The following is a 13,714-nucleotide window of genomic DNA, read 5'->3' on the forward strand; positions in this document are numbered from 1 at the left end:
GTATTTTTTTTTTTTTAAACAAATTTTACTTTGAATGAAAAAGTTTTTGTTTCTTTATAGACATAAAAAAATATATGCAAATTATTAGATAAACATATAAAAACGAAATAATATACTTCAAAAAAATAAATTAACGTAAATATATATATTAAATAAGACATCAACATATATATATATATAAAGATACACAAATTATATAATAACTTCTTTTGTTTTTTCCTCCAAAATAAAGATATATATATTTTAATATTAAATATGGGTTATATCAATAATACAAAGTCATCATTTTATTATTTATTTATTATATTTTATTTAATTTTATCTTATCTTTTCTTTTTTTGTCCTGTTATTCATTTCTAAATATATATATATATATATATATATATATATATATATATATAATCCAAATTAAAAAACAAAAGAAAAAATAATTGTTTATTCATTTTCCTTTAAAATAACATATTAATAAATCTAGTTAAATTCCAATAATATTCTTAAAAACAGTTTTTATTTTTAATTTAAAAAAAAAAATCTTTTGTCTTTTCATTTTTCATACTATATTTTTATCTGCTTTATTTAAATTATTAACCTTTTCATTATTGTCTTGATTCCTAAGGTCAAAATCATATATAAAATTCCTACTGTTATATTTGGTTTTATTACTCATATAATTATTCTGTTCTTCTATACTATTCATTTCAAAATTTCCTTCCATTACATTATCTCCTTTTTTCTTTTTTTTCTTTTTCTTTTCATGTGTATATTCATTCATATTATTGCCGTTCGGATATTTCAAGTTATTCAAATTAAAAGATATTTTATCTTTTTTGTCATCCTTTGAAGATAATCTTAAAAATGTCTTAAATCGTTCTGTGTAATATATACAAAAAATATTTAATACTGTCGAAATGAAACAGAAAAATATATTTACTGATGTTAAACAATAAAAAAAATAACGATTCACTATATTATTTTCAAAAAAAGTAATTTTATTCACTGATATCAAATATACTTTATAAAAACTGAAAACTGTAATTAACATATTTAATATTATATCCACATATATTGTACCTATATATATAGAAACATGAATATTCAAAGGCTTATCAGAAATTACTCCAAAATATCCAAAAAACATAAATAATATAGTTACTAATGTAGAAAAACAAAATATCCATATATTAAATACAAATAATATTATTTTTATAAAATTACAAAATAAAGAAAATATAAAAAATAATACTGCATTCCTTTTTGAATCCCTATAAAAAAGATCATTCTCAATAACATCCATTTTGTTCCGAAAAAAACGTTACATTAATTTACAACATAAAGAACACCAACAAAAAAAATATATAAATAAAAAATAAAATATATGTATATATATATATATATATATATATTACCATTTAACATATATAATTCCAATAACGTAGTATATTCAATCACAAAAATAACATTTAAAATATATATATATTACTTATCATCTCATTTAATATTATTGGAATGCATAACAAAATAAAATATAATAAAATAAAATAAAGGTCATATTTTCTTCTACATTTATACATATTATATATATAAATATATATATATTAATTTAATTTTTTATACAATTCATTAATGTGATTTATAAAATACACATAACATATATATGAATACAAGCATTTTTTTTTTTATATAAACAATTTTATATTAAACATGTAATAATCCACAAAATAAAATAAAAAAAATTTAACTTAACAACATCTGTTTTGTCCTTTCATAAAAAAATATACGTATAGAGAATTATGAAAATTAAAAAATATTAAAAAATTTAAAAGAAAAGACAATATAAATCGTTTGTATATTAAATATATATATTCACAGTTTTTTTTCGAATTTGCAAAAAATTTGTCTTACTATTTTAATGAAATATGTAATTCAATTGTTTATGAAAATATAAATATATTTTTTTTTTTTTCCCCCATATTTGTTATAAATATGAAGACACTAAAAATGGCTAGTAAAAAAAAAAAAAAAAAAATTTAATAAATAAATAAATATATATATATATTCAAATATTTAAAGTATATATAAATATATATCAAATTTCTTATAATTAATTTAAAATTTATATATTTTGAATTCACTTTGATATTATAAAACATTATATTAAAGATACATGTATACTTATTAACATATATATTATATATATATTTTTTCTTATTTTCTCTTACGTATAATAATTAATATATTAAAAAAATATATCCTGATGTCTCTTCTCTTTTGATTGGTAAAACAAATATAATATATAATATATAATATATAAAATAAAAATAATACATTTAATTTTAATTTACAAGGAGTAAATGTTATATGTACATTTGAAAAATATTGTCTTATATATATATATATATATATATATATTTATATATTTATAATATATATTTCATTAATTTTTTCCCTCTTCAAGCATTATTACTTTTAAATATTTCATTTAAAAAAAAAAATGTCTTCTTTTTCTTTTTTTCCAACAAGGTCTTTATATATTCCTTTCCGGCTAAATATCCCTCAGCCTCTTTTCTTCTTATAGCTATTTTTTTTTCCTCATTAATTTCTGAATTTTTTAAATTGCCTGTGTTTATCTTTTTATTTGCATTTTCCTTATTAATAATATCTAAAAGAATAAAATCATTGCTATCATTTTTATCATTTATATCCACAAATTTTATATGATCATGCTTATTTAATTTTGATAATATATTATTCTCATTCAACAATAAATTATTACTTTTAATATTATCATGTGTATTTCTTGATATACGTTCCATATTTTCATTATATACATTGTAACTATAAACATCTTTAAAATTCTTTATTCGGCTCTCATTTTTTTCATCATTTTCAATAAAACCTAGATCATGTAAGCTTTGCCTTTCCAATAAATTATTATCCATTCGACATATGAAATATTCTTTTGAATGGTCTCGACAACAAATATGATCATTATTATTTTCCTTTAAACATTTCAAATATTTCTCTTTTATTGAAGTACATTCATTATTATGATCAAGTAGGAAACTACCCCTATCAGGCTTCTTAACAAGCTGCCTTTTTATATCCATAATACTTCAAATATAAAAAAAAAAAAATAAATCACAAATACATATATATATATATATATATATATATATATATATATATAATACTGGATGTTTTTAAAAAAATTTCATGATTGTCATAAAATTTCAATTTTATATATTCCTTATCTATTTATCATAATGTCAATATATGTGTATATTATATAACTAAATGATAAATATAGTCATAATATATTACATATATATTTATATATTTATTTATACACCACTTTATATTTCCACATTTATAACATTAATTCATTATATCTACATATATTCATTTAGGTGTATTTATTTTTTAACTCATCTCAAAAATATTATTATTGAAAATTCATAAAAATATTTAATTTTTATAAATTATTTTATAATTCCTTTTAAAAATTAATACTAAACAATAAGTAAAATAAATCAGAAAGTTGCAAAGTTATCAAAGTATAATATATTTTAACAAAAAAAAAAAAAAAAAAAAAAAAAAAAAAAAAAAATTAAAATTAAAAAACAAATTGATATTTATTAAATCAATATATAAATATATGATATCATTTCTTAAAATTAAAAATATACATTTAAAAAAAAAAAGGTGTAAAAAAAAGGAATAGGAATGAAAAACTATAATATATATATATATATTAAATCTAAATATATATTATACAACAAAATTAAAATAAAAAAAAAAAAAAAAAATTTGCATTCATAATAAGAATAAATTGCAAAATTTTATAAATACAACAAATAACAAAACATATTTAAAATATTTAAAAAAAAAAAAAAAAAATTATAATAAAAGTTTCCTATAAATATATATATATATTTTTTTTTCTTCACTTTATAAATACGGCATATCATTAAAAATAATTCTGGTAAAAGTATTTAAATAAATAAAAACAAATAATCTCAATATACATATATATATATTTAAAAATTTTATATTTTTTCATTTTATCCTTAAAATACCTTTGAACTTAAAATTATATATTCATTTTTTATTTATTATATTCATTTACTTAATATTTCTTTTTTAATTAATTCTTCATATGAAGATTTATTATCTTTATATGACTCTTCTAATAATTTCTTAAATTCTATTCTTACACCTCCAAAGTTACTTTTAAAAGCATTATTTTTTTTTAATACATAATATTTATATAAAGCCTCATGATGTTTTGTTCCACTTAATATACCATGTTCTATACAATATTTAATAGCTATAATTGAATTAGGATTTTCTTCAAGTAAACTCTCATAAAAAGCTCTAGTTCCATCACCATTTGGTGGTGTAATAATTTTTTGACCCTCTTTAAAATATTTTCTAGCATCATTAATTTCATTACAATTATTTTCACCCTCTACGTCTAATTCTCCAAACGCTTCTTTCATAGGTGTTCCACATACACTATCACTCATTTTAATTTTTATTTTTTTCTCTTCTTTATAATCATCTTCTTCCTTACTACTATAACTAGTCAACTCACTATCTTTAGAACTACTATTACTGTAACTTCTCCTTTTCACACGCTTAGATATTTTTTTATTTTCTTTTATCTTCTTTGACCCTTTTTTTTTTATATCTTCAAGATTTTGCTACCAAAAAAAAAAAACAAAAAAAAAAAAAAAAAAAAAAAAAAATTTAATTAATATTTTTCTTATATTACACATATATGAAATTATGAAACAATATAAAATGATTTCAAAATGTCGCTATTGCTTATATTATTTTGTATATATCTATAATGTAAAAACACATAAATAGGTATATGTATATACATATATATATAAACAACAAATAAATATATTATATATAATTTTGATCTAAATACCAAAATAAATACATCAGAAGACGATGAAGATGATCCCATTTTCCCTTCTTGTATTATGTATTAGGTTACAATAGAAAAAAAAAATTAATAATAAATAAAAGAAGAATACTTAATCTTTTCAATATTATATATATATATATATATATTATTCATTTATTTATTTTCTCCTCGTTTAATATTCTTATTAATAAAACTCTTTAGGTTTTCAAATGTTTATTTGTTTCCCTCGTTATTTTTCTTCTGTTTCCGCGTATGTATTATACCTAATTATTCTTTCTGGTTTATTTTTTATTTTCTAATATTATATTTAAAAAAAAAAAGGAAAAAATAATTTATTATATTACCTATAAAAAATCCAACAAAAACCCTATAAATCTTTTTTTATATCTTCTTTATATCATGGCTAACCCTTCTAGAATATTTCAAATATAATCCCATATAAATAAAAAAAAAATAAATTCAAATTCAAAATTATATTTTTTGAACTTTATACATATATAATATATATATATATGATATTACATACGCCCAAAATGTAAAATATATTTGATATATATATTACATATATATATATATATATATATTATTTTTTTCTAGTTTAAATTTTTATCAAATAATATGATTTCTTATGCATAATAATATATTTATATATATGAAATATTATATATATTATATATATATTATATATTTTTCCTTATTGCACGCGTAAATATTGTTTAATAAAATATATGAGCAACTTATAAAAAAAAAAAGAAAATTAAAAAAGTATAAATTCAAAATATAAAATGGATGACAAAAAACACAAAAAAAACAAAAAAAAAAAAAGTAAATAAATAATAAATATCTTATTATCATAAATTTATTTATAAAATTGTTTTTGTTTATTAAAAATTATAAACATATATATTATATATATATAATTTTTTATTATTTTTTTTTATTGAAGAAAATGGAACATGAAAAATGACTTATTGTTTCCAAGAAAACCAAAACGATAAAATAAGTAAATATATATATATATATATATATATGTGTTAATTTATTTTATACCTTCAGATATTCTTATTAATGTCTTTTATTATTTCATCAGCTCGTTTTCTTTTGTACTTTTCTGTTTTTCTACCTAAAATTATGATTTTCTTTTTCTGTAACTTGCTACAAGAACGAAACAAATATTTTGAAATATAATATAAAAACATAAAATATATATATATATATATATTAATATTCATTATGTAAAAGTTTCTATTTTTCTTTATAATAGTATATTACTATGTTATCCAAGGTGCCTTCTTTTTCCTTCTTATAATATTTTTCTTCTCCTTAATAATAGGCGGTAGTTCTATTAATGTATTTATTTCTAATCCTTTATTCTTATACTCAAAATTAGAACTATTAAATAAACTTATAATTTTATTGACATGCGAACTTGAAATGTCAACAATAAATCCCTCATCACATTTAGCTACCTCTCCAATAATCTGTAAGTAAGTAAGTAAATAAATAAATATATATATATATATCAAATGAACACTATAATATATTATTTAATTTTATTTATACTTACCGTTGTTATCATTTTATTTCCTGTAATAACCTTAATTATATTAATTATATCATCTCTATTTTTTATTACCTGCACAAAGACAAAAACATATATATATAAATCTACATATATGTGCAATTCCTTTTTTTCTATTTGTTATATGTTTAATCTTCACCTCAAAAAATGGATCCTTTATTAAAACAGCCACGTAATTTTTTTTTCCTGACAACAAAGAAACTTCGCAACTTTTTTTATCAAATTTTAATAATATAGACAATATTTGCGCAATAATTTTTGTATTATGATTCTTTAATAACTCCTTTGATTTTTCATTAAAAAATTCATATTTTTCTGGTGCTATCTTCATTACATTCTCTACACATTACCAAATATATATATATATATATATATGTATATATGAACACACTTTATATTATTATGTTTATTAATCATTTACATTATTCTTATAATTTCATTTATTATTTTTTTTTTTTTTACATATATATTTCATTTACACACCTACTAATTTATCTACAGAAAATTTATAAACATCCTCTACCTTTGGACACAAAATAACTTCAAATTTATTTTTTGTATATTTCATTATTTTATCTACATTTCTATATTCATATTTATGATACATGGTTAGGCAAATTCCTTTTTCTTTTCCTCTTCCCGTTCTTCCAGATCTTTGCAAATAAAAAAAAAAAAAAAAAAGAGAAAATTATGTAATATAAAATAATCAAAAAAATATTATTATATAAATTATTTAAAATATATTAAGTTCAATTATTATTATATATATATACCTGTGTATATAATCATTGGGTGATGCTGGAGGAGAATAATTTAAAATAAATATAACATTGTCTATGTCCAAACCTCTACTGATTATATCTGTAGTAATGAGTACATTTTTTTTACCAACTTTAAATAAATTTATATTTTCATTTTTCTGTATGGTCAATAATTCTGAATGCATCATTACTGCGTGTGGTTTGAGCAAAGAAATTTCATATAACTTTTCCACCTAAAAAATTAAATATATATGGACAAATAAAAATATATATATATATATATATATATATATATATATATATATATTTATATATGATGTGCTTAAAAAAATTCATACAATTTTCACATTTTTTATTTTTATCTTTATTTTTATTTGTATTTACCTCTTCCTTTGTATTTGCAAATATTATACACTTATTTATTTTTTCATCATTTGAACGTCTCATATTCCCTTCATTCTCTGAATGATCAACATATTTGTTTTCTTCCATATTAATCATATTCCTATAATCTAATTTATCATATTCATCATATGCCACATCTTTATTAATGTTTTGAGAACTCTTTTGTTTATGAAAAAAAAATTCGTCTAAAAAATAACACACATATTTATATTTTGATGCCGTGTTAATTTTACACACAAAATGCGTAATATTTAAATTACATAGACTTGGATTTTTATTTTCTTTGCTTAATAATTGAATAACATTTTCAGAATTTTTCAAAACATTAATATTAAAATTATGTTGTTCAGGTACTTGCTTTTGTATATGTTCTTTAATTCCATTTATAAAATCAAAAAAAACAAAACCATTTAAATGCTCATATATTTTTTTTTTTATTACCTCATTTATATTAGCTGTAAATAAATATATGTTATAATTTGATTTATTAAATGTATCATGATTATATTTATTCTTGTCGTTTATATTATTATTATTTTGAATTTCATTACATAATTCTTTTTTAAAAATAAAATTTAAAATATTCTTCCTATATTCAACAATATAATCAAACTCATCTATAACAATAGTATTTATATTATTTAATATATTATTCATAACATTTTTATCATTTCTACTTTTGTTTTTATAACTTTTTATAAAATATTCCAATTTGTTAGGTGTGCATAAATAAAAATGTATACCGTACTTTTCAACACACACATCATTATTATTCTTTATATTATTCGCATCATTATTACTTCTTTTTTTATCTATTATTATATCATTGTTTATATTAAAACTTTCTTTTTCATCAGATAATATACATACATTTAAAGTTGGATAAATTGATAATATATATATATACAACTGTTTACATAAATATATATTTTGTGTTATTATTAATACCTTTTTATTACAATCGAATTTATCATTTATTAATTTTTGTATTAATGGTAATAAATAACTTAAGGTTTTCCCTGTACCTGTTTTATTATATATTAATAAATGTTTTGAATTTTTTAAAATTTCATTATATATAATATATTGATACATATATAACTTATCTATATTCAAAATAATCTTAAGGTTATTAATAATTTCTTCATCTATATGTAAAGAATTCAAATCTATTTTTTCATGCCTATTTAATATTTCATTTTTTATTTTATAAGTACTTTCATTATTATGAGACCCATTATACATATTTGTTAAATTATCTTGTATATATGAGTCTTTATTAACTTTTTCATAATATCTATATTTTTTTTCTTCATCTTTTTTCTCTTCCTCATTTATAAATTTATTATTAATTTCATATCTTCTTTTATATTCTTTTTCAGCGTAATTATGAATTTCTTTATACTTTTCAAACTCATTTTCTTCATAAGACCAATTATTTAATTTTTGATTATAATATCTTTTTATATCTACCCTTTTAATTATTCCATTTTTTTTGATATAATTATGGATATCTTTAGAAATATTTAAGTTCATAAAATTGTAATAGGTACTAAAATGTATAAATTTTATATTATTTAAATGACTACATTTATTATAAGTATAAAAATAGTTTTCACAAAAACATAGACTCTTCAATTTATTTCTATACATTTGTAAAATAATTCACAAAAAGGTTAAATATTTCATTTCCTCATAATAATATAAAGAACATTTATTTTATTCCTATACCTACTATTATTATTTCACATACAAAGATGTATTATAATATATCATATATATGTTATATATATATATATAAATATATCCACATATATATTATTTTTCTCATACTGTTTGTTTTTTATACATTTTAATATTCATCCTGTATAAATAAAATATATATATATATATATATATATATATATATATTATATGTTTAAATATTTTTATTTTTTATTTATTATTATATTTATATATTCCTTATAAGGAAATTATTAAGAGCTATATTCATCCAAAATTTACAAATATATTAAATGTGTCATTTTTTATTTTTTAAAATATTCTTAAAAAATCTTCACATAAATAAAAGTAATTCACTATATAATATATTATATATATTTTTTTTTTCTACATTTGTTATTATATATATTTATTTAATTATATAAAAAAATAAATAAAATTATTTTTTTTTTTTTTTTTTTTTAAATATAGAAGATTAAAAATATTTACTACAAAAAAATAATAATATATATATATATATAATATATTTATGTAGGTATTCCTGTATAGTCTAAAGTTGTACAAAAAAAAAAAAAAAAAAAAAAAAAAAAAAAAAAAAAAATACATATATATATAAATAATATATATATATTTATGTACGCAAAAATATTTATATTAAATATTTCTACAGAATACGAATTTTATAAAAAAAAAAAAAAAAAAAATTATCATTATACATAGCTGTATAAAGTTTTCCAATTTCTAATAATAAACAAAAATAATATAAATATACATATATATTTATATATATATATTTTTTTTTTGTCATTAAATTTTATTATATATAATCATTTAAAAATTAATAACCATATTATATATATATATTATTTGTTTTTTGTAATTTCATTATATTTTAATTGTATTTTAAAAAACTATAAAATCATCTTCAAAATTTTTCTTAAAAAAAAACAAAAAGAAAGTACAAAATGTGTGTTCGAATGCATTTTAATATTGACTTAAATGTTTTGAAAAGTAAATATAAATGTAACAAAATAGTTAATGATGACAAAGTAAAAAAAGGAATGATCAACAAGTATAATAATAAAACATAAACACATAAATATATCAATATATAAATGCATAAACATATATATATATATATATATATATATATATATTATGTTCATTGTCCTCTTATAAAATAATAATATACATAAAACATTTAATTCATTTTATAGGAAAAATTATGTACCCATCATTTTTGAAAGTGCTGAAAATTCCACATCAAAAGAAAAAATTATTAATGTCTGCCTATGGGGAATTTCTCCTTTCACTTATGGAAAAACAGAAAAAGACTTTGCTTTGATTAATGCTAGATTGGAGACCCTACACATAAAAAAATCATTCAGGTTCATAAAATATTAATGCATATATATATAAATATGTACATATATATATATATATATTCATTTATGTATATTTAAATTTTTCCTTTTTTTAAAGTGTATTAATAAATAAAAATAGATGTGCTGTCATTGTCAATGGTTACTTTGAATGGATGGGTAACGAAGGATCCTCCAAAAAAATTCCATATTATATATACAATGGTAACACAAATAATAAAAATGAATTAACAATTAAAAAAGAAGAATTGAATAATGTACAATCTGATAATTACAAATCAGAGAATGAAGACAGTGATAGTAAAATAAAAAAGGAGGAGGATAACAAACAGGGAAATGTACAAGTAAAAGAAGAAGTAAAGGATGAAATAAAAGAAGAAACAAAAGATGAAACAAAAGATGAAATAAAAGATGAAGTAAAAGATGAAATAAAAGAAGAAGTAAATGAAGAACAAGATGAAGATCAATTAGTTGATGAAAATTCTCATAAGCGAAAAAAAGTTATAAATGACGAAACTTCTAATAAAAAAATAAAAAAAGAACTTTCTGATGAAGGTAAAAAAATAAAATAATTTGTTTTTTTCTATATTATAATAAAACGTCCTAAATAAATCAAATGCAAATATAATTTTATTAAAATAATTATTCATATATATATATATATATATATATATATATATGTTTTCATTTTTACAGTAGATAATTTAAATAATATAGAAAACAACGAAAATGAAAAGAAACAAGAAAACTCCTCATATATAATTCTTGCTGGTAAGATATTATAAAAAATAAAAAGAATGTATCTACTATATTATCAATAAAGTGAAGAACTATTTAAATATTACTTACCTTTCATTTTTTTTTTTATTTTTCAAGGGTTATATACTGTATCTAATGATAAAAAGAAAGAATGTCGAAATACTATAATCACAACTTCGAGTGAAAATACGAACTTACAAGATATCCACGAGAGGTTATAAAATATAAAGTTAATTATCATATATATATATATATATATATATATATATATATATATATTTATTTATATTTGTATGACTTATTAAACATTATATATTTTATATATATTTATTCTTCTTATAGATGCCCTCTTCTTCTTAGTGAAAATACCTTATCCCTTTGGCTAGATGTAGAAAAAAAATACACAGATATAATAGATAAAGTTAAAGAGGAACACATAATCATGAGTAAGATAATATAAATTGAAATATAATATATATATATATATATATATATATATATATATATTTGTACAATTGTGTGCACAATTTTATATATGCATAACTAATTTTTTTTTTTTTTAGGCTCCCAATTAAAATTTAGGGAAGTTCAAAACTGGAATGATTTTACAAACTATACTAAAGAATATAAAAAGGATTCTATTTTAAAATATGTTAAAAAAAATGAAAATAACTAATTCTTAAACTTGTTTTTGTTCATTTATGTATGTAAAATATATATTTCTTGGTAGGAATATATAGAACTGTGGATAATTACACCTGATAAATATATAGACATATATACATATATATATAATTATATTGTTTTATTTTTTTTTTTTTCACGTCATATAAATATATATATATATATATATATATATATATATATATATGTTATAATTGTCCATTGTAAATGATAAAATGACTTTTGTATTTCCGTATTGTGAAGGATTATATTCACATATTTTTTATGATAATTATTGAATAAAAAAAAAAAATAAAAAATATACACATACAAATGTAATAAAAATGTTAACAACGTATAAATATAATAAATGATATATAAACATGAAACATATATAATATATATATATATATATATATATATATATTATAATATTTAGGAGGCTATAAAATATATGTAAATATTTATATAAAGTATTTAAAAATTAGCTAACTATATTATGAAGTATATTTATTCTTTTTTTTTTTTTTCTCCCATGCACTAGAGATATAAGAAAATTTTAATTTCTTTTCATTTTTTTGAGGAAGAACCTGATCCACTTGTACCTAATCCCATAACCGATTTAAAGGTATCATAAATCCACCATTGTAAACCTGTCAGTGTTCCTATCATTAATACTCTTGTACATATTCCTTTAGTAAATAAGTTAAACATTCCCATTTCTTTAGTTATCATTCCTAAGCTTTTATCTTTATTTTCTACTTTACCTAATTGTGATATTAAATTATCTGCAGGGTGTGAAACAAGGGCACAAATAATACCTGATAAATAACCTGATGCAAATGTTATACCTAGTTGTGTTGATTTAGAATAATTATCTTTAGGCATAGTAAATACATTATCATACATTAACTGAACAATTTTTTCAAAAAAATAAAATTTAGCCATAGTATAAGGTATTTGACGACACCATAAAGGTCCTACACTACCAAACGGAAATTTAGACTCTTTTCTATTTTTCAACATATGAACTATAGATGGTAACATTTTCGTAGGAAATGTATTAGCTTTACTTGTTTGCATTTTTACTTTTATCATTTCAAAAGGACATAAAAAAAAATCTGCTGCAAATTCAGCTGATGCTGAAGCAAGTAACCATGTAGCTCCTTTATATTTATATGCATATTCTTCACCCAAATAATTTGAATATACATCTTTAAATATTTCATAAAATCCAAATTTACATAAACCTTGTAAAGAATAACCAACAAATGTTGGAGTCCATCCTAGGGTTAAACTTTTTATTTTTTCTTCTTTTACAATCTTCTTTATACTTTGAAATAAATTCTTATAAATATTTGGATATGTCTGAATTCGACATTTTGTCACATCTAAAGGTGTAATTACTGTATGTGTTAAACCGCATGAAAGTATGCCTCCAAACATGCATTTGCTATAATATGATAGATTATGTTCATGAGGATGTTTTATCCTTGTTACG

The 13,714-nt window shown here is 18.1% G+C and overlaps 6 protein-coding genes across 6 annotated transcripts in view; 1 reads left to right on the forward strand and 5 right to left on the reverse strand.

Moving 5' to 3' along the window:
* Positions 1 to 550: 550 nt before the first annotated feature.
* On the reverse strand, positions 551 to 1,294 carry PADL01_1202200 (conserved Plasmodium membrane protein, unknown function; the record flags this gene model as incomplete). The annotated part of the gene is made up of 1 exon (XM_028682967.1): positions 551 to 1,294. One exon carries the CDS (start codon positions 1,292 to 1,294, stop codon positions 551 to 553), a length of 744 nt encoding a protein of 247 aa, XP_028539192.1.
* A 1,156-nt stretch (positions 1,295 to 2,450) lies between these two features.
* PADL01_1202300 (cytochrome c oxidase assembly protein COX19, putative) lies at positions 2,451 to 3,107 on the reverse strand (the record flags this gene model as incomplete). Its single annotated transcript, XM_028682968.1, has 1 exon — positions 2,451 to 3,107. One exon carries the CDS (start codon positions 3,105 to 3,107, stop codon positions 2,451 to 2,453), a length of 657 nt encoding a protein of 218 aa, XP_028539193.1.
* A 1,011-nt stretch (positions 3,108 to 4,118) lies between these two features.
* Positions 4,119 to 4,978, reverse strand: PADL01_1202400 (conserved protein, unknown function; the record flags this gene model as incomplete). Its single annotated transcript, XM_028682969.1, has 2 exons — positions 4,119 to 4,703; positions 4,940 to 4,978. 2 exons carry the CDS (start codon positions 4,976 to 4,978, stop codon positions 4,119 to 4,121), a joined length of 624 nt encoding a protein of 207 aa, XP_028539194.1.
* A 1,013-nt stretch (positions 4,979 to 5,991) lies between these two features.
* PADL01_1202500 (ATP-dependent RNA helicase, putative) lies at positions 5,992 to 9,340 on the reverse strand (the record flags this gene model as incomplete). The annotated part of the gene is made up of 7 exons (XM_028682971.1): positions 5,992 to 6,094; positions 6,212 to 6,420; positions 6,507 to 6,575; positions 6,661 to 6,860; positions 7,005 to 7,174; positions 7,295 to 7,515; positions 7,667 to 9,340. The coding sequence occupies 7 exons, from the start codon at positions 9,338 to 9,340 to the stop codon at positions 5,992 to 5,994; spliced, it is 2,646 nt and encodes an 881-aa protein (XP_028539195.1).
* Positions 9,341 to 10,374: 1,034 nt separating this feature from the next.
* PADL01_1202600 (conserved protein, unknown function) lies at positions 10,375 to 12,226 on the forward strand (the record flags this gene model as incomplete). The annotated part of the gene is made up of 7 exons (XM_028682972.1): positions 10,375 to 10,481; positions 10,627 to 10,797; positions 10,892 to 11,346; positions 11,488 to 11,562; positions 11,668 to 11,764; positions 11,893 to 11,996; positions 12,114 to 12,226. 7 exons carry the CDS (start codon positions 10,375 to 10,377, stop codon positions 12,224 to 12,226), a joined length of 1,122 nt encoding a protein of 373 aa, XP_028539196.1.
* Positions 12,227 to 12,783: 557 nt separating this feature from the next.
* Positions 12,784 to 13,714, reverse strand: part of PADL01_1202700 (mitochondrial phosphate carrier protein) — a gene marked incomplete at both ends in the record, with an annotated part of 975 nt that continues 44 nt past the window's right edge. Inside the window, one exon of the mRNA XM_028682973.1 lies at positions 12,784 to 13,714. This exon is cut by the window's right edge and continues 44 nt beyond it. Coding sequence (XP_028539197.1) covers positions 12,784 to 13,714 — 931 coding nt within the window.

Source organism: Plasmodium sp. gorilla clade G2 (genome assembly GCF_900097015.1).
Source record: "Plasmodium sp. gorilla clade G2 genome assembly, chromosome: 12".
NCBI lineage: Eukaryota > Apicomplexa > Aconoidasida > Haemosporida > Plasmodiidae > Plasmodium > Plasmodium adleri (nom. inval.).